At 47.8% G+C, this 22,112-nt stretch overlaps 5 protein-coding genes across 5 annotated transcripts; 4 read left to right on the top strand and 1 right to left on the bottom strand.

Annotated features, from left to right (window-relative positions):
* The first annotated feature begins 173 nt into the window (after positions 1–173).
* BKA67DRAFT_586913 (putative aminotransferase) lies at positions 174–2,258 on the top strand. Its single transcript, XM_046104282.1, has 3 exons — positions 174–1,351; positions 1,401–1,543; positions 1,600–2,258. The coding sequence occupies exons 1-3, from the start codon at positions 511–513 to the stop codon at positions 2,044–2,046; spliced, it is 1,431 nt and encodes a 476-aa protein (XP_045951615.1). The 5' UTR covers positions 174–510; the 3' UTR covers positions 2,047–2,258.
* Positions 2,259–3,065: 807 nt separating this feature from the next.
* Positions 3,066–11,299, top strand: BKA67DRAFT_664941 (polyketide synthase PksD; the record flags this gene model as incomplete). The annotated part of the gene is made up of 9 exons (XM_046108472.1): positions 3,066–3,236; positions 3,289–3,433; positions 3,490–3,758; positions 3,817–4,159; positions 4,218–4,308; positions 4,375–4,531; positions 4,580–5,366; positions 5,430–10,078; positions 10,136–11,299. 9 exons carry the CDS (start codon positions 3,066–3,068, stop codon positions 11,297–11,299), a joined length of 7,776 nt encoding a protein of 2,591 aa, XP_045951614.1.
* Positions 11,300–15,290: 3,991 nt separating this feature from the next.
* Positions 15,291–16,280, top strand: BKA67DRAFT_670639 (uncharacterized protein; the record flags this gene model as incomplete). The annotated part of the gene is made up of 2 exons (XM_046108677.1): positions 15,291–15,740; positions 15,813–16,280. The coding sequence occupies 2 exons, from the start codon at positions 15,291–15,293 to the stop codon at positions 16,278–16,280; spliced, it is 918 nt and encodes a 305-aa protein (XP_045951613.1).
* Positions 16,281–17,204: 924 nt separating this feature from the next.
* BKA67DRAFT_639847 (uncharacterized protein) lies at positions 17,205–18,448 on the top strand. Its single transcript, XM_046105746.1, has 3 exons — positions 17,205–17,598; positions 17,692–18,101; positions 18,186–18,448. Exons 1-3 carry the CDS (start codon positions 17,441–17,443, stop codon positions 18,329–18,331), a joined length of 714 nt encoding a protein of 237 aa, XP_045951612.1. The 5' UTR covers positions 17,205–17,440; the 3' UTR covers positions 18,332–18,448.
* A 2,516-nt stretch (positions 18,449–20,964) lies between these two features.
* BKA67DRAFT_664938 (uncharacterized protein) lies at positions 20,965–21,934 on the bottom strand (the record flags this gene model as incomplete). The annotated part of the gene is made up of 2 exons (XM_046108471.1): positions 20,965–21,414; positions 21,569–21,934. The coding sequence occupies 2 exons, from the start codon at positions 21,932–21,934 to the stop codon at positions 20,965–20,967; spliced, it is 816 nt and encodes a 271-aa protein (XP_045951611.1).
* Between the last annotated feature and the right edge of the window lie 178 nt (positions 21,935–22,112).

Genomic DNA, 22,112 nt, shown 5'->3' with positions numbered 1-22,112 from the left:
TCGATGTATATATGTGGAAGGACCCGGTTTCTGCGATTGCTGCAGCTTACATGCAGCAGTATAGAGACCCTCGGGGTGGTCATAGAACTGTACGGAGCATCTAGACTGAAAGGATTTAGAGACATGTTATGTAACCCAATTGAAAGAAGCTGTCTCCACTCTTATGAAAATAGCAAGGCACACAGGGGGATGATATCGTACGCCAATGAGAGAGCATTCCCTGATAGTAGTTCATGTAGGCTAGAATCGCGTTGGTCCTGCTTTGATCGAGCTGGAGGACACATTCGGAAGCGAATGTAACGTAATGCACTATATTTGTATAGCTAACGTGTTACAGCCACTCTTTCCAGCGGTCCAACAGGCAACACCTGGGTCAGGGCCGCAACTATTTGGACAAAAAAAGTATCAATCTAAGTTCACAAACTAGAAACCTGCGTGCCAGAGTTAGCGTCGCTTGACACGGGCTCCAATACAGTCGTCGCCAATATCAATTCCAACAACCACGGCATCATGGATCAGAAATATGAAGGATCGCTGGTGAAACAGATCAAATCGCAGCAGGTTCAACCCAATTCGACGAAGGACCTGCCGACTTTCTATCGCAACATTGGTGAAGCCCTCGACGTGCGTCGCTCGACCCAAAGCCTGTTCTCCATCGTCCAGAACAACTGGCAAAGCAAAAATGCCGTGGACTTCTGCTCCAACGATTACCTCTCCTGGAACACAACGGGGCTAATTCGTTCGAGTTTCCTCGAAGAAATCAATCGCTATCCTGACTTTAGCGTCGCCGCCGGTGGTTCGAGGGTCATGGAGGGAAACTACCCATATATCGAGGAGACCGAGCAGGAAATTGCGTCCTTTCATGGAGCTGAAGCAGGATTGATTACGAGTTCTGCATTTGACGCCAATGTCATGGTTTGGACTGCACTTCCCCGACCAGGAGATGCGATTGTGTACGACGCCTTGGTGCACGCGAGCACTCACGAAGGCATGGAACGCAGTCTCGCGATTCAAAGGACTGAATTTCAACACAATGATGTCAAGGCATTCCGCAAGACATTAATTTCAATTCTGGACGCTCAGCCGATGATTAAACAAGGCAGACGCTCTATACTTGTCGCAGTAGAATCAGTGTATAGCATGGAAGGCGACGTATGCCCCCTGCTTGAACTGGTTGAAGTGGCAGAAGAGGTTTCAGAAGGACTTGGGAATATACAGTTCGTTATAGACGAAACACACAGCGGCGGATTGTTTGGGCCGAATGGTGCAGGCCTTGTGTGCGAGATGGGCTTGGAATCGGATATTGCGGTGCGGGTACATACCTATTCGAAAGCGATGGGCGCTTGTGGAGGTAAGAGTTCCTTCTTGATGTTGCAACTTGGGCTAATGCATTATTCTAGGAATTATATTCTGCAACGAAATGATCAAGTCCGCATTGATCAACTTTGCACGTCCCAGCATATATTCTACGTCATTACCCTTCCCATTTGTGGCAGCGATTCGCGCTGGACACAGGCTACTTGGAACACCGGAGGCACAGAGGGTAAGTATCGTGTTGGTGGGACTTCTATGGATAATGAATGCTGATCAATAACTCAGGGCCAAGACAATGTGCAACTCCTTGCTCGAACTTTCTTCAAGTCTTTGACATCACATGCACTCTGGCCAATAGCCCAAGAGAAAGGTCTTCTTTCCGTGCCACTTGCTGACGGATGGGAAGAACGACCGTTTCTTACCCATATCGTCACTATCTGGACTCGTCAAAAGTACATCTACTGGATATACATGCATCTACTCTCGGCCTCGTTCTACGTCTTGCCTGTTAAACACCCTGTAGTGCCAAGCGGTGAAAGCCGTCTTCGGGTCACGTTCCACGCGGGAAACACGGCCGCACAGGTGGAGGCCCTAGTTGAACAGGTCTTTATGTGGGTAGAAGAGATTACGACCATTGAGGACGGAAAGACGGATCAGAAAGTCACGAAGGCCGCCCAGAAAGTCTACACATGGATGAAGCGGGAAGGATTGAAAGGGTTTGGAATGCTTTAGTTCTCGGTACGTTATGGAGCTAGAAAATAATCCTTGACAGAGGCTTAGCGTTCCATAATATCCCATGTATGTTGAGCGGGGAGAGGGGGATGATCCATATCTGTAGTAGAATCGAGTGGAGACGTGGGGCGATAAAGTGGAAAGATGCTGTAACTAGACGGCCAACTCCTGTTATCCTGGATACCTTGACATAACTAGAGACTTGGAACATTAATGGAGTCATAGTACTCACGCTACTCACCTGTCTTACCCTTCAGGCCCTTTGTACATAGGTTTCCGCGATCCTATTGTAGTTATAACTACCGATCGCCCCCAAGTCTCCATCTTGGGCACGCTAATCAGCCGCTCGGCCCCGTCATCCATTTGGGACACACTAGCCCTGTCCCATGTGTGGTACTTTCAGTACCAGACGACCGGGAATGGATTGTTCCATTTGTTGCTGCGCCTCGGCTGCACAAACCGGCCAATGCTCCGAAAGAGGGTGGCGTGGACGACCTCATAGGCGGGAGTAAGCCTATCGCATCCGACTATTAGATACGTACCGGCTCAGCCTTATACCACTTGTGCGAAATTCAACCTTGCAAAGTAGGTGGATCCAGACACATAGGTATCTGAAAGGCCATTACCTCGGCGCTCAAGGGTGTCAGACATGCATACCCTGCGAGACATTTCTCTTGCGGCGCGACGGAGGACATTAAGCAAAGCATACAATTGGTTGGAAACCCGGCCGGAGCTGAGGCGACATTCTGTTTACCATCGCTGTAATATTCACTTCATTTGACCACTCAATGCACATTGTCCGTTGGTTGCAAATGAAAGCGCCTCGTACACTCTTCAGTCTTTGGGTCTACTTCATATGAGCCAGATGTGTGTATTTTTCTTTTTTGAGAACTGTCTGAACTACCTAATTACTTCCAACTGAGCCAGCTTCATATATGCTTGGTTGAGGCATACATCTTTCCCACAGCAGAGGAGATTCTCTCTTTTCCTCTTGCTCTTTCGTTTGCATATCAGACATCATGGAGCCAATAGCTATTGTCGGATTGTCGTTCAAGCTGCCGCAAGGGGCAGAGGATGAACACAGCTTTTGGGATATACTCGAGAACGGCAAAAACGTCATGACATCATGGCCGGACTCAAGAGCAAACCTCAACGCATTCTCTCAACCACAAGCTGCTAGCAACAACACGGTAAGGCGCCGACAATGTCCTGGGGAGGTTACATCTCTGATATAATGATTAGCTACAAGCAAAGGGCGCGCATTTCCTCAAGGAAGATCCCGATGCCTTCGACGCGCCATTCTTTTCCATTTCCTCCAAGGAAGCTGCTGCTATGGACCCACAACAGCGTCTGTTACTAGAAGCGGCATATCACGCCATGGAAAACGGTATGTTGAGAATCAAGTACTCCAGTGACTCCGTTTCGATGGCTCACACTTAACAGCTGGTATTCGTGTTGAAGATGTCGCAGGGACTGAGACGGGAGTTTTCGCAGGATCTATGGAGAGCGATTACCACAGGTCAATATCCAAAGATCCTGACACAGCACCTCCGAATACCGCAACGGGTGCTTCTGTTTCTATCTTGGCTAATAGGTTGAGCTGGTATTTCGACCTCAAAGGCCCTAGTATGCAACTGAATACCGCTTGCTCCTCGAGCATGGTTGCCATGGATCTTGCCTGTCAGTCGTTGCGAGTTGGGCAAAGCTCCATGGTAAAATAGCCCTGAAAACAGACACGTTCCAAAATCTCGAGGCTAACATTCTCAATAGGCACTTGTCACCGGATCTAATTTGATTCTCAGCCCCGAGCTGTCTCTGTATCTAGCGAATTTGAACATGCTCTCACCGGACGGTCTCTGCTACAGCTTTGATCATCGTGCAAACGGATACAGTAGGGGAGAAGGCGTGATCGTTTTGGTGCTGAAAACACTATCAACTGCAATCAGAGATCAAGACCCCATTCGTGCGGTAATCCGGGGGACTGGATCAAACCAAGACGGTCGTACCCCCAGTATCACCCAGCCGAGTTCCACATCTCAAGAAAGTCTCATACGCCAGGTTTATGCTAATTGTAAGCTCGGGTTCGAGTCCACACGATACGTGGAGGCTCATGGTAAGTAAAGTCTTTGACATGAAAGCGACCGAATGTATATTCTTACTAAAAGCCTTAGGAACCGGAACACAAATCGGTGATGCGACAGAAATGAAAGCAATTGGTGCTGTTTTCAGAACCAGTCGTTCACCGAAAGCGCCTCTTTACGTGTAAGCTCTCCCCAATACCATATACTGTGCATGCCTCTGTGCATATGTGGCTGATCGTGGTTACAGCGGTTCTGTGAAAACCAATGTGGGGCATCTTGAAGGCGGAAGTGGCCTTGCAGGAATTCTCAAATGCACGATGATGCTCGAAAAGGGTGTCATTCCACCGAACGCGTTGTTTGAGAAAATGAATCCAAAAATTAACGCCAAGCGGAATAATATCCAGGTAGAATAGTTCCGTGCACAATGGAGGCCCGCTGCTGACAGATCCTAGATCCCAACATCGTGCATCCCGTGGCCCGGTAGTGGCTTACGGCGAATTTCGATCAATTCATTTGGTTTTGGTGGATCTAACGCGCACGTCGTCATGGACGATGCATACCATACACTGGAAGAACTTAGCCTTAAATCCGGGCTGCACAGCGTCCATTCTTCAGCACTCGCACATTCAGCGGGGTATCAAACGACTAACGGAGAAGACAAGGATGAAACTGAAGGACTTCCTATTCTGACAGAAGCTGAGAATCGAGCAGTCCATCAAACTATAGAAACACTCAATCAGTCAGTAGATAACACCGCTAGCGGCGCCGCGGATACCTCGATTTCAAGTGACGTTAGCTCTGTTCCCACAGTCAATGACACTACCCCATCGGGCTCGTCAACGGCAGATTCCAAGTACCAACTTCTCGTATACTCGGCACGAGACGAAGCAGCTCTCAAACGAGTTCTTCAACAGTACAGCAAGTATTATGACGATTCTGTGCTGGGGTCAACCAGCAGACTTCAGAGACTCGCTTATACACTTTCTGCAAGACGGAGCATGATGACACTTAGATCGTTCAGTGTGGGCCACGCAAAGCTGAGCTCTGAGACTATCGGCTTGTCAGGTTCCGACTGCGTCCGTTCATCCTTAGACACGCAACTCTGTTTCGTGTTTACCGGTCAGGGTGCCCAATATGCTAAGATGGGACTGGAACTCATTCAGTATCCTGTTTTTATGTCTGCCCTGGACAAAGCGGATAGGGTATTCCTCTCTTTAGGGGCTGATTGGTCTTTATTCGGTGTGTAACTCAACGATTATATTCCTTCAATGATCTCGGGACATGACTGATCAAAAACAACAGACAAGATCGAAAGTGGAGAAAGCATAAACTTGCCACAATTTAGCCAGCCACTTTGCACTGCTCTTCAAATAGCGCTCGTTGAGTTACTAAAAAGCTTCAACGTCTCACCAACGGCCGTCGTGGGTCATTCTTCAGGGGAGATCGCAGCTGCGTATGCTGTCGGTGCTCTGTCACTTGAATCTGCATGCAAGATTGCATATCATAGGGGCAGGCTGAGCGGGCAACTGGCTGCGTCATCCAAGCCAGGGGCCATGATGTCTGTTAACCTCCAGGAAGGAAACTTCCATGCTTACGTGGAAAAGGTGCTCCCAGGAGGAGATGTCCATGTCGCCTGTGTCAACAGCCCAACAAATATCACACTTGCTGGGTCTGAAGTTGATATTGATGTTTTGAAGACTCACTTGGATGATGATGGAGTATTCGCACAGAAAATAAAGACAGGACTAGCCTATCATACGCCCGTCATGCGACAAATAGCCTCGGAGTATCTGTCCTGCATGGACACCCTCAGCGACTCGGTCTCGGAAAACAGCAAAGTTTTGATGGTATCCTCACTTACTGGACAGAAAGTCGCCCCAAGCGAACTGGCATCTGGCCAATATTGGGTCGACAACCTTACTTCCCCTGTGCGCTTCGTTGATGCATTACAATATCTCACACAAGCGGCACCCAAGCTAGATGGGATCAAAACCATAACTGATTTCATTGAAATTGGCCCTCATGGTGCTCTGCGTCGACCTGTACTTGAGACATTGGGCCAGGTTTCCAACGGGAAAGCATCCAGATATGCTTCTGTTCTTTCGAAACTTGATTCGCCGTTGAAGACTACAATGGAGGTTGCTGGCCGACTTTTCACACGTGGCTACCCAATATCTATTACAGCAGTAAACCAGCAAGGAGCGGAAACTTCTTCCATACTGATTGACACGCCTCAGTATCCGTTCGATCATTCCCAACGATATTGGCATGAGAGCCGGTTGAGCCGTGATTGGCGCCTACGAGGAGATGCGCCAAGAGAGGTGCTTGGCATACGCTCAACGGACTGGAATCCACTGGAACCGAGGTGGCGCAAGATGCTCAGCATTGAAGAAGCACCTTGGATTGCCGACCATGTTGTCGATGGTGCTATTCTTTTCCCAGCAGCGGGAACACTCGCTATGGCCCTCGAAGCTGTCAAGCAAACAGTTCAAGCACCTCAAGTCATCTCAGGATATCTTGTCAAGGAGGCTACATTCAAGAGCCCCATATTCGTCGAACCAGAGAAGAAGACCGAGGTCTTAACACAATTGCGTGCCCTTCAAAATGCCTATGAGAAAACATCGTTGCGTTTCGAGGTTGTGGTTTTCTCTGTTGACGGGAGCAATTGGAATGAATGTTTCAAGGCCATAATACACGCCAAGATCAAAGATGAGATTACCACAGAGGTCGACGGAGGGCTCGAGTCTCGTGCAACTGGGCAAGCATTCTCTAAGAGCTACGAAGAGGCAAAAGCTGCATGCAAAAGTCATGTTACTAAGCAGAACTTCTACGAGGGACTTGACAAGCAGAACTTATCATATGGGGAGGCGTTTGCCCTCGCAGAAGATATCTTTTGGGATGGCGATGAACTCTGTGTAGCGCGCGTTGACGTTGGTGATTCTGTGGAATCTTATGAGGGTGCGTTCCACCCAGCGGTCTTGGACAATTGTCTTCAAGTCTGTTCCACAGCGCCATCAGGGGGTATGTCGAAGACACTTTCAACATTCATTCCACACCGGCTGCACGACACCTGGATATCCGCATCAGGATGGCAATATCCACAAACAAATTCAATAAGGATACAGACCAAATCCAAACTCAACGCATCCTCCACTGGTCTGGACTGTTCTTTCACAGTGTTAGCCGATGATGGATCACTGCTTTGTCATGCCAAACAATTCCACATGTCAAGTGTCGCCGACAAATCGTCCTCAAGCGAGGCTCAGAAAACACTTCTCCATGGCATCGATTGGAAACCACAACTGTCTTTGCTCACCGCAGATCAGCTATCTGATCACTGTGACGCAAACAAGTTCGTAGAGGATGAGACTTTCGCGTCCGACTATTGTGTTCGGTTGGAACGAGCTCTTCGCACTTATCTCCAGCGAAATTTAACCCAGCTCCAGGTGTTACAGGGTCCTGAGACACCAGCACATCTCAAGCACTTTGTGTCGTGGATCGAGAGGCAACTCCTAAAGAAGCCTGGCCAGTCCGTGGAAGAGATAAACGATGAAACGCTTAGTGCTGAGCTCAAAAATCTGCGAGAGATTCGGCCATCTTGGAGAATCTTCATTGATGTCGCGCATGCCCTCAACTCCATAGTTAAGGGAGAGACAGATGCTCTCGAGCTTCTTTTCTCAACACCATTGGCTCAAGACTTATACGACGAGTTTTTTCAACGCACATGCAACCAGAAACTTTTTTCTTATCTCGAATTGGCGACTCATCAAACACCCGACCAAAGAATCCTCGAGGTTGGCGCTGGTACAGGTGGCATGACGAATCAGGTTCTCTCGATTCTGAGCCAGATTGAACGCCGCACCGGAGGTACTGCTTTCTCCGAATACATTTATACCGATATCTCAACAGGTTACTTCGAAGAAGCACGTGAGCGCTTTTCAGCTTATCGTGACCGAATGACATACAAGACTTTCGACCTAGAGCGGGATGTAATTACGCAAGATATCGAGCCCGGCTCGTGCGACATCATTCTTGCCGGTAGCGTATTGCATGCCACCAAGAATCTATCCCATACCTTACGCAACCTCCGGCGTGCGCTGAAACCTGGTGGCCAGCTGATTATTCTTGAGGTTACCGCTCCGGATTGCTTTGTGACGAGCTTTGGATTTGGCATTTTGCCTGGCTGGTGGATTGGCGAGGAGGAGTCTCGCGCCTGGTGCCCAACCATTGCTGAACCTGAGTGGGATACATTGCTGAAAGACAACGGATTCTCTGGTAATGACCTGGTCATCAAAGATTACAAAGATGACAGTGCTCATTACGTCAGCATTCTTGTTTCCTCCGCTGACAGACCGTCCGAAACAACGACCAGTGGCTCGAGGATACTGATAGTTGTTGAAGACCATAATGAAGATCAGAAACGCTTAGCGTCGAATCTGGTGGAGAGCGGCTTTGAGTCTTCAAATAGTCGCCCAATAATCTTTGGACTTTCTCAGGTCGCAGATGCGGAAGTGTCTACAACCGATACCGTGGTTTTCCTTGCCGACGCGGGAGAATCCCTGCTGGCTAAGCCTTCCGAAGATACATTCAAACAGATGCAGGACTGGGTCCAGCAATCGAAGCAATTACTTTGGGTGACCGCGTCGACTATCTCGCAACACTCTTACCCATACGCAAGCCTCAAAGATGGATTCCTGCGAGTCTTTCGGTCGGAGAACGACAGCAAGAGAATTGTCTCTCTGTCCCTAGAGAGTGAATTGTCAGATGGCGCTGGTTGCGTACAACAGATCACGCAGGTCTTCCGCTCAGCCTTTGAGACTGCATCCCCGGACTCTGAGTACATCATACGTAATGGAAAGGCATTGACTGGTCGTCTCATTCAAGAAGTTGATCTCAACAAGGACTTGAACTCGTCTATTTCTCCCCAAATACTAACCGAGGCCTGGCTACCAGGCCCACCATTGAAGTTCGACGTCGGAACCCGTGGGTCGCTTGAAACGCTCCGTTTCATAGAAGACCCAGACCATTTCATCCCGCTTGGTCCGACAGATATCGAAATCGAGAACAAAGCCTGGGCACTTGGCTTCCGTGACATTTTCGGTGCCCTGGGCCGTTTGGACGAGAATGAGTTCGGTACAGATTGCGCTGGTGTGGTGAAGAGAGTTGGTTCGCAATGCACGCAGCTTCAGCCGGGCGATCGTGTTTGCACGTCGACCTTCGGTTGCATGCGGACGTACGTTCGCTGCGATGAGGCCGATGCCATCAAGATCGCCGACTCTCTCTCCATGGAGGAGGCTTGTGGTGTGATCAACCCCGGAATGACTGCTTGGCACTCTTTAGTCAACGTTGCCCGCTTGCAGAAGGGGGAAAAGATCCTCATTCATTCAGCTTCCGGCGCGACGGGACAGGTGGCTATCCAGATCGCCAAAAAGATTGGCGCTGAGGTGTTTGCAACTGTGGGATACGACTACAAGAAGCAGTTACTTATCGATGAGTATGGTATACCCGCAGACCACATCTTTTACAGCAGAGACCTGAGCTTTGTTGAGGGCATTATGCGCGTAAGTGAGGGTTATGGAGTGGATGTTGTTTTGAATTCACTAGTGGGCGAGGGCTTGCGCGCATCTTGGGAGTGTGTTGCTCCGTACGGACGATTCATCGAGATAGGAAAGGCCGATATTCACGCGAACGCGCCATTGCCAATGGCATGTTTTGCCAAGAACGTAACCTTCTCCGCGGTCGACCTCCGCCATCTCAGTTTCTACCGGATCGACCAGGCGAGAGAATTGTTTCGTAAAACCGTCAGCCTTGTCGGAGAACAGGTCATTCATTGCCCGAGGCCATGGCACACCTACTCTGTATCCGACATCGAGGAGGCATTCCGATACCTGCAGAGCGGAAAGAATACCGGTCGAGTTGTCGTTCGAGTCGAGCATTCTGCCAAGGTTCAGGTAAGTGACAATTCCTTTGTGATGCCAGTACTTTCCAGCTAACATGTTGTAATGCAGAAATACCTTATCCACCGCAGGACCTGGAGTTTCAATGAGAATGCCACATATCTCGTTGCAGCAGGTCTAGGAGGAGTTGGTCGTTCGGTCCTTAGGTGGATGGCATCAAAAGGTGCAAAGCAGTTGATAGTCCCATCGCGATCGGGCGCCGCATCCCAAGAAGCGATCCAGGTTGTTAAAGAACTTACCAGCCAAGGTGTGAAGATTGTCACGCCAAAGTGTGATGTTTCCGAGGAAAGCTCTCTCCAACAAGTACTCGAAGAGTATGGACAAACGATGAGTCCCATCCGCGGATGCATCAACGCGACTATGGTTCTTCAGGACTCCGTTTTTGAGAACATGACACATGCACAATGGGAGGGCACCATCCGCTCCAAAGTCCAAACTTCGTGGAACCTTCACGCCCTTCTTCCTAAAGACCTTGATTTCTTCTTACTACTCTCGTCTGCAGCTGGCATAATTGGGAATGCAGGCCAATCGAATTACGCAGCAGGCTGCACATTTCAAGACTCACTATCCCGGTACCGCGTCTCCCATGGTCAGAAAGCGGTGTCTATCGATCTTGGGCCCATGCGCACTGTTGGTGTTGTTGCCGAAAACGAAGGTTTGAAGAGGACTTTTGAGAAGTACCCAGGCCTCACTCGGATTGAGGAGGAGGAATTCCTTACGCTGTTAGACATCCTCTGCGAGCCTGAAAGTAGCTCGCCTTCATCTGCAACGAGGAGCCAAGTTACTATGGGTATCGTCACCCCAGCTGATCTTCTCCTCGAAGGTAGCGATTTCCCACTCGAGCACATGCAGCGATCACTCTTTGCCCATTTTAGCCAGGCCAAAGCTATTTCAAGCAACTCGGCCACGGCAAACGGCCCTAACGCGGCAGTATTGTTTCGGCAAGCGGAGACTGAAGAAGAGATGACCGACGTGGTTGTCGAATCGTTGGTAAGGAAGCTAGCACGTGCACTGTCTATACAACCAGAGGACGTGGATGTGGAAAAACCCCTGCATCTCTACGGAGTAGATTCTCTTGTCGCGGTGGAACTTCGCAATTGGATCACAAAAGAGTTTGCGGCAGAAGTGCCTGTGTTCGAGTTGATGAGTGGAAGAACGATCGTGGCAATTGGCCAGCTGGTCACGAAGACTAGCCAGGTTAAGAAAGCAGCCTGACCGTAGGGCAGGATTTAAGGGGGGGGGGGGGGGGGGGGGCAAGCTACCATGGCAAGACTATTGGCAGACTATTTAAAATACGGACTTGTTTACAATATAAATTTACTACTATTTAAACAAGTGGCCCTGTAGTGATTGATCTAGACTAGGGTGTAATGTTACACATCAAACCATGTATAATGTGATTGAGAGGACCTGGCATGCTTATCCCATTTAGATATCGCCCACTTCGAATAGAATTCAATGTCTCAAACCGCAATGCAATTGAAATTGACCATTTTGTAGTCCATGTTTTCCTGAATATTCACGGCGCCTAATAATCATGCATAAACAATGACAAAGTTGTTGCGTTGCCAACTCTGGTCTTAATGTCCTTGAATCCATATTGGTGCAAATCAACGGCTTTGGCCACATCGTTCATTGCCACCGCCACGCAACCAAGCAACGAGACTCTGGCGAGGCTTTGTTCACTACTGTAATTGATGCGTAGATCGGTGCATAGTCCATGTGTGTTTGTACGGGCTGGCCAAGCATAGGACATAAGATACAACGCCCGAGGGGATGCTGACCGTTTCAATGATGGTAGCATAGGGCGACGTACATGATGACTACTGATCATGATATAGGCGTGTCATAAACGATTCGAAAACATGATGTCATGGGGATTTGGACTTGGTATAGGTTGAACAGTTAGTATATTTAACAGTTTTTGACTTATAACGTATGGACATACGTAGTGCAGACACAACATGTCAGGTGTACTGAGAGACCCTATAACCAATCAGGACCATGTCATAGCTAGATTGCCATGCAGTTCACAGACCAATCGTTCATCGAAGTGGTGTGTCGACAACTTTTTCACTGCTAAACAAGAACTCGGGATCGTTCTGACAACTCTTGTCTGAGACTATAAGAGCTTTGAATAACTTTTAGCTAGTTGTATTTTTTTCATTTGAATCTCCTACTTTGGGCGTCTTGAACCATGATCATTTCAATGCCTAGATTTTCGATCACGCCCACCATCAGGTGAAAACGAGTGAACTAAAGTCATGATTGGAAGACTCTCCCGTACCGAGCTTTGTATAGCGCTAGTGACCTGTGTGGGTACGGAGCACACGACAATCCTAACATTGTAACATCCGCCAACCGACAGTATCACTGTAGCCTTGGAACAAGCAAGGGAATTGAATTAGGCATCCAAGTGAGAAATAACTTTCAAGAAAAGCCCAGAGGCATGGTCGATCAAGTTACTCGAAGCGATTACTCGGGGCGAACGAGCCTGCTTAGCGCTTCCTTGTCAGACCGAAACTTATTTGACCATCATGATATGCCGCATTTGTGCCGTCTGAGTCGGAAACAATCCCGGAATAGGAAGTCAGCCTTAAAAACCCACTTCGTAGGTATACGGCTCGATTCCTTGGCGCTTTCTCGCACCAAACTTACGTCATGCTGGTCATATTGGGTACAAATTAATAACCATAAACGGTTACAGTCAGTGCAATTGACAATGCTAGGTTAGTAAAAGTCTTAAGTTGCTAAAAATCCAAGGACTCTCTCATAACTACTAAGACTGCTATCTCGGACTCTTAAACATAATAGCGAAAACGACATTCAGTAGGTAGTAGAGAGCTGTGCCCTGCTTAGGTGGAAGTGATCAAAGCATTATAAATTATGTAGATTTGCCGTTTCTTCCATAATTTACGGTTTGAATTAATTACAGAATCAGTTTTATGCAGATGGAATGTAATGGTATTATCTTGTTCGACCTTGAGCTCGAACCATGGCCAGGCCGATATAACAGCGAAGGCTAGTCTCCTTTCAAAAATCCTGATCCTTCAGGATCCACATATTGAGTATAGGCAACCGAATGAAGAGCCAGCCACAACGAATATCTGGACAAATCTGTCATATCATGTAGAAACGGTAATAAGGTTCACTATTGTGGTAGCAGGCGAAAAAAAAAACCGCAGTAGGGCAGGTGTTCGCCCAGGGGGTGGTACATCTGTTCCTGTGCACAGAAGCATGTTGGAAAGAACTTGAGAACTGATACTTGCCCTGTAGCGGTTATCAACCCTCTATACTATAGTATATTTCAAGACTGCTGACTAGCGTCCTAGCTCTATAAGAGGCACCTGGGACCTGACCGGGTGTCAAGCCGATCGGACCGACCGTCCCTTTTGGTATCTCGCCTCCTCATTAGCCCGCCCGCTTTTTGGAAATGCCTCTACATCTTTATGGAACCACTGCGCAAACGTTCCTGTTGGTTATGCCATGCGGAAGTTCTTGTATTTTTTGCATGCCAAGTTCACTAGTCTGGTAGCAGCATGTCATCCGATCATAGCGTGGTGCGTTAGCTGTCTTGTCCAAGCACACCCGCCAGTGACTATGCGATCAATTCTATCAACAATCAGGATTTCTGGAGTGCTTCGAGCGGGACTGGAAAATAATTTCAGGAGCCTGTGCAGTACGTATAATATAAATTGTGTACGAGAAAGATAAGTTTCACGGACTTGCTTTTGTGCCCAGATGTAGGAGAAAGTAAAGGTCCTGGCTTATCCCCTCGCAGGTTGACGTGTTTGCTTTGTATAAATGGTACTCACGATGTTACTGTTAGTGACCTTCAAGCTGGCAACTTATGCGCTGGGATAATTAAAAAAAAAATCGAGAATTTCAATGGTCCCGGTCTCAACTGTCTGAGATAGATACATTTCATAGCGTGTGATGCGATTGGCTTGACCCTACCCTGTAATGGTTTCGCCACTAAACTTCTCTCACGTTCTATCTACTTCTACGGCCATTATAAATCCACCACGATTTATAATCCAAGTAATTAGTAGTCCAATGGATTAATAAGATTAAATTACAGTCACAGTAAGACGTGCGATTCGGACGAAGTCTGTGTATAAGTGGTCTACCTTCGAGTATTACTTCGAATCAAGTGCTTCCGCCTAATCAACGTTATATAATATACACATAACCTAACAGCAATAAACTATTTGTTGATTAGAATAAGTTTAAACGTAAACTTAAAACAATCTTTAATAACTGTTGTTAGTAATGACTGTCTATATAGAGTAGGAAATCTAATCATTATTATATTGAAGTAGTGAGTGTTGGCTGTACTATTATAGCAGGAAGGCTAAGTGGGTTATACGGCCTTTGTCGGAGTTGTTCTCGGCCTGATCGTTATGAGGTTTGAGAGATGGGACTTGTAAATAGTTTTCCTCACCATGCTTTTCACATTTTCGGCACAGTTAGTCGTTGGTTTTTGCAACGGTGCATTCAAAAGATGACAAGAATGGCTCATCATCGCTAAATAATAATATTTTGGTTGTCAAACTCATCCTTCCCACTCTTTACTTATTGATCAATCCACGAGCGACCCTGTGAGCTTATCGTGAGGCCTATAACTAACGGACAAGACAGTGGTCCTGGTTCAATATTCATTCATTCCTTCACTGATATTCCTTGGAGCGTTGGGAGCGCGATGCTCCTATCGCTCTTAGAGCGCTTGGAGCGCGGCACCTTTATCGCTCCTAGAGTCGCATGAAGCGCTGTGCCTGTGTTGCTCCTTTGTTACGTGACCCGGGGTCCTGTGCTGTCATTGTCCAATAGAATCCTAGTAGTGGTGATTAGTTGTCTAAGCTCCCTCTCTCCACTTCAGGCCTGGCTCCTGGCCTTCATTCGTAACATATACGCGTTATATATATAATTTATCGTAACTTATTATAACTTTAATAATCTTTAAATGATTTTAACGATTTTTAATAGCGTAAATCAAGGAATAAGTGGACTACAGGAGTCACCATACTCATCTCCTCGGCTGACAGTGCTGGTTTTTGGTGATTAGTTATCAAAAAGTCTTGTGATCCACGGCGGCTTATTACCCCGAGATTTCACGTGTTTACACTTCGTAAGAGAGCTGGTGGACATATATAAACCATCACTATCTTGCTTCAAAAACGGTATGAGTTGTACATCCAAACGAATCATGGCAAGCAGTAATTCAGTGATCATCTTCGGTGCTAGCGGCAACGTAGGCCAGTACGTCGTACCCGCCTTGCTTAAAACCGGCGTTGAGGTCACCGTCGTCACACGCAAGGGCTCAAAGACTGCGCTCTCATATGGGAATGCCACTGTAGCCACAACAGACTATAGCTCCCAGTCGGAACTCGTTTCCATCATCCATGGTCACGCCTCAGTAATCTCGTTCCTCAGCGCCGGGGCACTACCACTGCAAAAAAACCTCATCGATGCCGCCATCGAGGCAGGAGCCACCTTCTTCATCCCCAGCGAATTTGGCCATGACACCACGAACGAGGATGTGACGTCGTTACTACCCATCCTTAGTGTCAAATCCGGGATCATCACGTACTTGCAGGAGAGAGAGAAAGATGGGCTGAGCTGGACAGGCATTATTACTGCGCTGTTCTTTGACTGGGTAGGCTATTATTTTCTCTCCCATAACTGTTTCGCAGGAAACACTCAATAAAAGCTAACACAGTATTCCCAGGGCCTGCCTCAAGGCAACTTCGGCGTCGACTTGAAAACGGGCAAGGCGACTATCTGGGATGGCGGTGACATCTCCTTCTCAGCAGCCAACATGGACGACATCTTGGCCTCTATCGTAACACTCATCATCGATCCGTCCGCGCGCGAGCGCTACAAGAACCAGCACGTCTACGTCTCGTCCGTGCAGACGACACAGAATGAGATCCTGGCCGCGGCCGAGGACGTTATGGCCAAGAAATTCGAGGTGACCCAGTTTGACTCAGAGGAGGCTTTCGCGTACACAAAGAAGCCGCTGCCTATGGCCTACTCACCCCAGCTCCTGGCCGTTCTTGCGGCATTACAGCTGTCGAAGCGCAGGCTGAGCGATTACCAGGCTCGGGTTAACGCTGGGCACAACCGGTTCATTATCAACGCGAAGAGGGATGTGAGGGATGTCTTGAAAGCTGTACTGGAAGAAATAAAGCATTAAAGGAAATTAGAGAATTTAGATTTATAGAATGTTTGATGTCAGCTCTTATTAGATATGACTATGCTTACTCAAACTGTGAATTTCCTATAAGCTCTTCCTGCTCTCATATGCTAGTATTTTCTCCTCACCCGTTCTTCTCTCCTCTTAGTCTCAGTCTTGAATCTCATTCCGTATAGCTTATAGACTGTTATGTGCTCGGTGCGTCCGTTAGGTAAACGCTCGAGGCGCCTAGTACGGCTCGGGCGTTCGAGCTGGATGCATGCATGTCGCGATTAACCGCCGCAGGGGCCTCCCCACAGTGTGTGGATCATAGGAATCAAAATACTGCTATTCATTGATTGATGTATAGTATCTCCCTAACCTACGATGCCCCAGCTTAATTCCTCTCCTCCAGATTTGCAAAATGTCGCAAGTGATGTACTCCGTTTAGCTCCTCAATCTGCACGAACCAGGCACCTAAGCCCTCCATGACTTCTCTACTCGCCTTCAGGCTACGATACCAGTAGGGTTCCCATTCGAGCAGGTTGCCCGAGTGTAAAGTGCAGGAAGGGAGTTCGAAGAGCCCACCCAGGTGACGAGGTGGTGTTGTTGGTCAGAAGGAGAACTCTTGCATGAGGGAGGTGTGTTTGGTGTTGATCAGGGCTTAGAGTTTGTGGTCGAAGGCGGAGAAATCGGGGTGGGCTTGGATGGCGTGGATGGAGCCACAAAGGAGACAGGGAAAGCAGACTACAATACGCGTAATCAAATGCTCAGTGTCAGAGGATAGAGTACTACAAGGCTGCAAATTTGTACAAGTTTTCCCCAAGTTGGCCAAGAGCCGGTTAGTGAAGAATAAGTGTGCGTTATGGTGAGGTCCCATGCGCTTTCAAAGGCAGTCTCCGCCCGCGTTTACCGAGGTTGCTGCCTGGAGAAGTAAAGCTGATTATTCAACATCGGATGATATTAAACCGTCTGTAACACGCAACATAAGTGAGCGCAATTGCACCTTGGAGGCTAAGACTATAAATTCTTTTGCGACAACAAGTCGGACCATATTCCTGAAAGTCTATATAAAGCCTTGCTCGTTTTTCATCCTTCGAAATTAGAATTGTATATATTACAACTGCTTGAATATTTCATATCCAGTAGAAGAAAGCTAATCGATACCAGCCTCAATAGTGATGGATGAAGTAGTGCTCTTTGACATCCCTAGTACACCACGCTGCCATGGCTGGTCGCTTAATCCATGGAAAACGCGTATGGCTCTCAATTACAAGAATGTACCATACAAGACGGAGTGGACAGAGTTTCCAGACTTAGAGCCAAAATTTAAGGAACTGTATTTGTACCCTTTCCTTCAGCTCTTACGTCGTACTGCTTAGTTGAGCCGGCAAAATTTGCTAAAAGCATCGCTAGCTAATACAAGAAATAGCGGAATTGCCCCTAATGAACAAGGCCGCGCATATACTTCGCCCGCAATCAAGCTAGACCGCTCAACCTACATCCAGGACTCCGCCAAAATTGCCCTAGAGCTGGAAAAACGGTATCCTCACCCGTCGCTCTACTTGGACTCATCCTTACTACCCATGGCCTACGAGGCCGTTACCGCCATCTTGGTCATCTACCGTCCTATTTCAATGTGCAAAGTACTTCCCAAACTACTTAACAGGAGAAGCGCGGACTACATTTCCCGCACGAGAACTGAGGCACTTAAAAAGTCGCTTGAAGAGCAAGCGAAGGGTCCTGATGCCGAAGAAGCATGGAAGAAGATGAAAGGACCGCTAGAGGATTTGGCGGCGCTTATTAAAGGGAAAGGGGGCCCATTTATGATGGGGAAGACTCGTAAGCAGTTTTCATTTCTTTCTAGCTATACTCAACACAGAATCAGCGTGACGAAAATGGCAAAGGCTAATGAGAGGAATGTAGCATCGTACGCAGATTTCGTGATCACGAGTTTCCTCTATTATATTCGAAGGATTGATCAGAACGACTTTGACGGGATGATTGCTATAGACTCTGCGCTCTCTGATATCTTTGAAGCATGCGAACCATGGTTCTTGAAAGATGATTAAGACCAATGAAGAATACTTAGGCATCTGTCTAAGTTATTGTTTTTCAATTGCTTGATTGAAGCTATGCACATGATGACTGGACTTTAGGACAATTTAATATCAGAATGTGGAACTGTGATACGGCTATGAATTTTCACTTGGGTGCAAGAGAATAACCCATCATGCCCATGTAGGGACGCCATGATGCGCCTGCTGAAGCGCTTACCAAACGACAGCTTGGTGCTGACTTTTTCAGCGATGGCGACACCCTCCATATGCCATCCTATCGCACACCTGTGACCGGCCAAGAAGTCACGTATAATGAGCTGGTGTCCGGTATAGGCAAAGACAAGACTGACTACGCTAAAATCTGCTTCTGTGTAAATAGAGCTGCCGAGGACGGGTTAGAGTATTCCTGGGTGGATACCTGCTCTATCGACAAGTCTACCAGCAATGAGCTCGGCACAGCTATCAACTCTATCTTTCACGGGTATCAGCGCGCAAGGAAGTGTTGCGTGTATCTGTCAGATGTCAAGGTGCCAGATGAGGTCATTGGTGCCCAAGCGTTCCGCGTAAAGTGGATGGAACCCTTTCGACGAAGCCGATGGTTTAGACGAGGCTGGACATTGCAAGAATCGTGCCCGCGGATAAACCAGAAAACGGTCATTTGCTGCCGTTAGGGAAACACTGCGCGGCTTTTGGATTTGCATAGGTACTAACTTCTCTTCTCTCTAATCGCAAACGATCCAATTTTGGCTCCCACCTAAAAATCTACCACGAGTACTCTTTCAGACTATGCCAGTTCTGAACTCAGGATCATGAGATGTAACCACAACAGCGACGAGCCAAATGCAGCTCAAAGATGACACACCTGCCGCGAGCGACGAAAGCTGCGTTGTGGTCCAAGATGCGTCCCAAGAACGAGTAATTTGGTCTGTGACGAGATCTGCTGCGAATACACTTTTGTCGCTCTCTACGACAGCCTGTTTCTGATCCCTTTTCAGTGGAAGCCTGGTTGGTAAGAACCGACCATTAGAGTCTCTGGCTGAACATGGTCCACAAACAACGCTGAAAGCTAACGCAACCCTGAATCCCCAGTCCCCAGTCCTCGGTCATCATATCATTACAAACAGGGGTGGCCATTGACCGGCCGACCGACCATTTTAGTCAGGTCACCGATACCGATTTCGATCGCTTCACAAGCCTACCGATTGATCCCGAACGGATGAATTGATTCGAACCTGACTATCTGAGCGGTCGTCTGGAGTAGAAGGTGGCTCTGGATATGGCATCCGACCGGTGCATGGTTGTCCCGAAATAATCCGCAACAATGGAGGAAAATACGGGCGGTGCGATACACAATCATAACCATGGCCCTCGTCCAGAAAGTCTCGACCAGATGCCCCGTAAGATGTTTGAGCAGCTATTTGAAAACCTCCTCTGATTGTTGATCCAACTCCTGTACGGTCTAAGCAGTAGTGTTTATCTCCTAGATGATTCGCAAGGCTTTGCATCTTGACTCCCCCAGCTGTCAACCTGTCAGAAGTACGCACGTTACGATACGTTCTGGCGAACTGCTATTGTATCTTAATGAAGCACAGCCTCATAACATGCCTAGCAACAGGGGATAACATCCCAGCGCTTCGAGACCGGCGAAAAGTCTTCAGGTAAGAAAGAACCAGGGTCTAATTCGATCAGCTCACCTTTGATCGAACGGCAGGCCAACTGTCGCATAGCCGTAGCCGATGGTGCGCAGTCCTGGCTATGGGACAAGAGAGGTGGCATAGCAACAAGAATGCCGAGGCATCTTCAATCATTCCTCGATTGTGTTTGGTCGTCAGGAGACATCCTCAGGCACCCCAATGGTTGTCTGATCATCGGTAGTATTGCGCGTCAAACGACTGGGCACGACTTTGTTGTGAAATAAGTTCCCACTCGACTTTCTTCTGATTCGACCGTATGAAAGTTCTCTTAGACACCCCTTGTCCTTGATCACTATTTTGTCGTCATAAGGCGAAGAACATCTTCAATTCCGGCAGACTTAGGGAATCCGTCATACAATCTTGAAATCATTGAATTACCTGACTATATTGTAACTAGGGGCTCGGCCGTTGAGATCGACCAGCAGGTGTGTCGCCTCCGATCGTCATATGATACCCGCGCCCAATAAAGTACAGGTATTTGGGACAGAGATGATGATTTGCACATGGAATCACCATCATATCATCTGAACGGCTGGAGCGCGTTGGGGGAAATCGGCATCCATCACAAGCGCTGCACACTCCGAGAATGGCTTGACCGTCCAGACCCAATATCGGTTCTTGTAACCCAGTGGATAGCCAGAGTATGTATTTTAAGCAGGGTTTTTATTATTCGTTTATCAAGGAGTCATCCGGTGCATGACGCTACCAGAAGTTGGTTTTCGTTGTCCGAAGTCGCAATTCTAAGCTCAAATGTCATTTCTATCTGAAGGGGTACATGGGTGATACGAGTCATCACAAAACGATTCATCCTACCAATACACCGAAACTATTCCATTTCTCAAAGCTACCAACACCATGCACACAAGACACAAGACGGCAGCAATAATCCAGGATAAAACCCTCTTGTTATGTCGTCCAGAAATCCTTTAAGGAGTTTCCAAGAAGGCGACATTATCCCAAGTAGTTTCGAATATTCGTGGGGTAATATGGATCATCCGGCAAGGTGTCAGTAGTATCCCATGATCCTGCATAACCTGTGGATATAGTGAATTTGCAGCTGACTGTTGTGCTATCGTCCGTGCTGCCGCAGATGTTTTGGACAAAGTTTGCATCTAGATCAAGCATCTTGGTGGACTGGACCCAGTCAGGTGTGATGGCAGAATTTGCAACACTCAAAACTTCAGCCCCATTTTCTGGCGCTGTCCCTGGAGCCTCCATGGTAAAATTGACAATGCTACTACCGGTCTTACCGGAAGATGGAACACTCGCTAGGAATGTCCGAATCGAAATGAAGTAGGTAGAACCAGTATTAACATTGATCGTCTGAGACCATTGAGTCGGCGGGTACCAGTAATGGCATGTGCTGCCGTCCTGGCTGGCGAAGGCAGAACTGGCCGCATACTTTATTCCACACCAAAAGTTAGTGCAGCCATTTTCCACCCATCTATCCTCTTCGTATATGCGAACAGCGTTTATCACAATATCATGGTTATTCACAAGTAAGCTCTGTACCAAAACTGTCTGTTGACTGCAAACAGGTGCTCGATCTACTTACCCCGATCATCAATATTGTGTAATTCTCAAAAGATGGATTTCCAAGTAAGTTGGTGCCGGCAGTTGGGGTGGCGGTTGCATTGTAAGTTTGTGTAACCACATAGTTGCTAGTCGTAGTTGCTCGAGGTGTTCTCTTACATACGTTTCTCAGGTACGCAACCGCATCACTTCCTGGAGGTGGGGAGACCTGCTGAATGCAAATCTGGTCCATATACCACAAGAAGTCTGCTCCATCGATACCATCGTCCACTCCAGGCCACGGTTGTGAGGCTGATCCTTCCACGAAGACTCGGTAATTGAGAGACCCGTCCGGTGAGATCTCGCTGGCAAAGGGGACATAGTCGCAGGTAACCCTACTATTCCCCATAGTCTCGAGAGCCCAGCAGGCCCTGAGTCTTCTGCGCCGCCGGACTCAAAGCCGTCGGAGGCGAAATAATATAGAAACTGCCTGCTGTACCGATCATGTTGACTGATGTAGGTGTTGCCCAGGCTGACTCTATGATCCATGTGCTCTTTGACGAAGCTTGAATCCATTCCGTTGTTAT

This window comes from Truncatella angustata, assembly GCF_020726525.1.
Source record: "Truncatella angustata strain MPI-SDFR-AT-0073 chromosome Unknown BKA67scaffold_12, whole genome shotgun sequence".
NCBI classification, from domain to species: domain Eukaryota; kingdom Fungi; phylum Ascomycota; class Sordariomycetes; order Amphisphaeriales; family Sporocadaceae; genus Truncatella; species Truncatella angustata.
Note: the sequence above shows the minus strand (reverse complement) of the source record. Positions and strands in the feature narration are given on the sequence as shown.

Bases quoted from the DNA above. Each gene is read 5' to 3' on its own strand.
- BKA67DRAFT_586913 (XM_046104282.1), top strand. From the start codon at position 511: ATGGATCAGAAATATGAAGGATCGCTGGTGAAACAGATCAAATCGCAG. The intron at 1,352-1,400 runs GTAAGAGTTCCT...GCATTATTCTAG, and splicing joins AGCGATGGGCGCTTGTGGAG to GAATTATATTCTGCAACGAA. The intron at 1,544-1,599 runs GTAAGTATCGTG...TCAATAACTCAG, and splicing joins GAACACCGGAGGCACAGAGG to GGCCAAGACAATGTGCAACT.
- BKA67DRAFT_639847 (XM_046105746.1), top strand. From the start codon at position 17,441: ATGGATGAAGTAGTGCTCTTTGACATCCCTAGTACACCACGCTGCCAT. The intron at 17,599-17,691 runs GTATTTGTACCC...TACAAGAAATAG, and splicing joins GAGCCAAAATTTAAGGAACT to CGGAATTGCCCCTAATGAAC. The intron at 18,102-18,185 runs GTAAGCAGTTTT...AGAGGAATGTAG, and splicing joins ATTTATGATGGGGAAGACTC to CATCGTACGCAGATTTCGTG.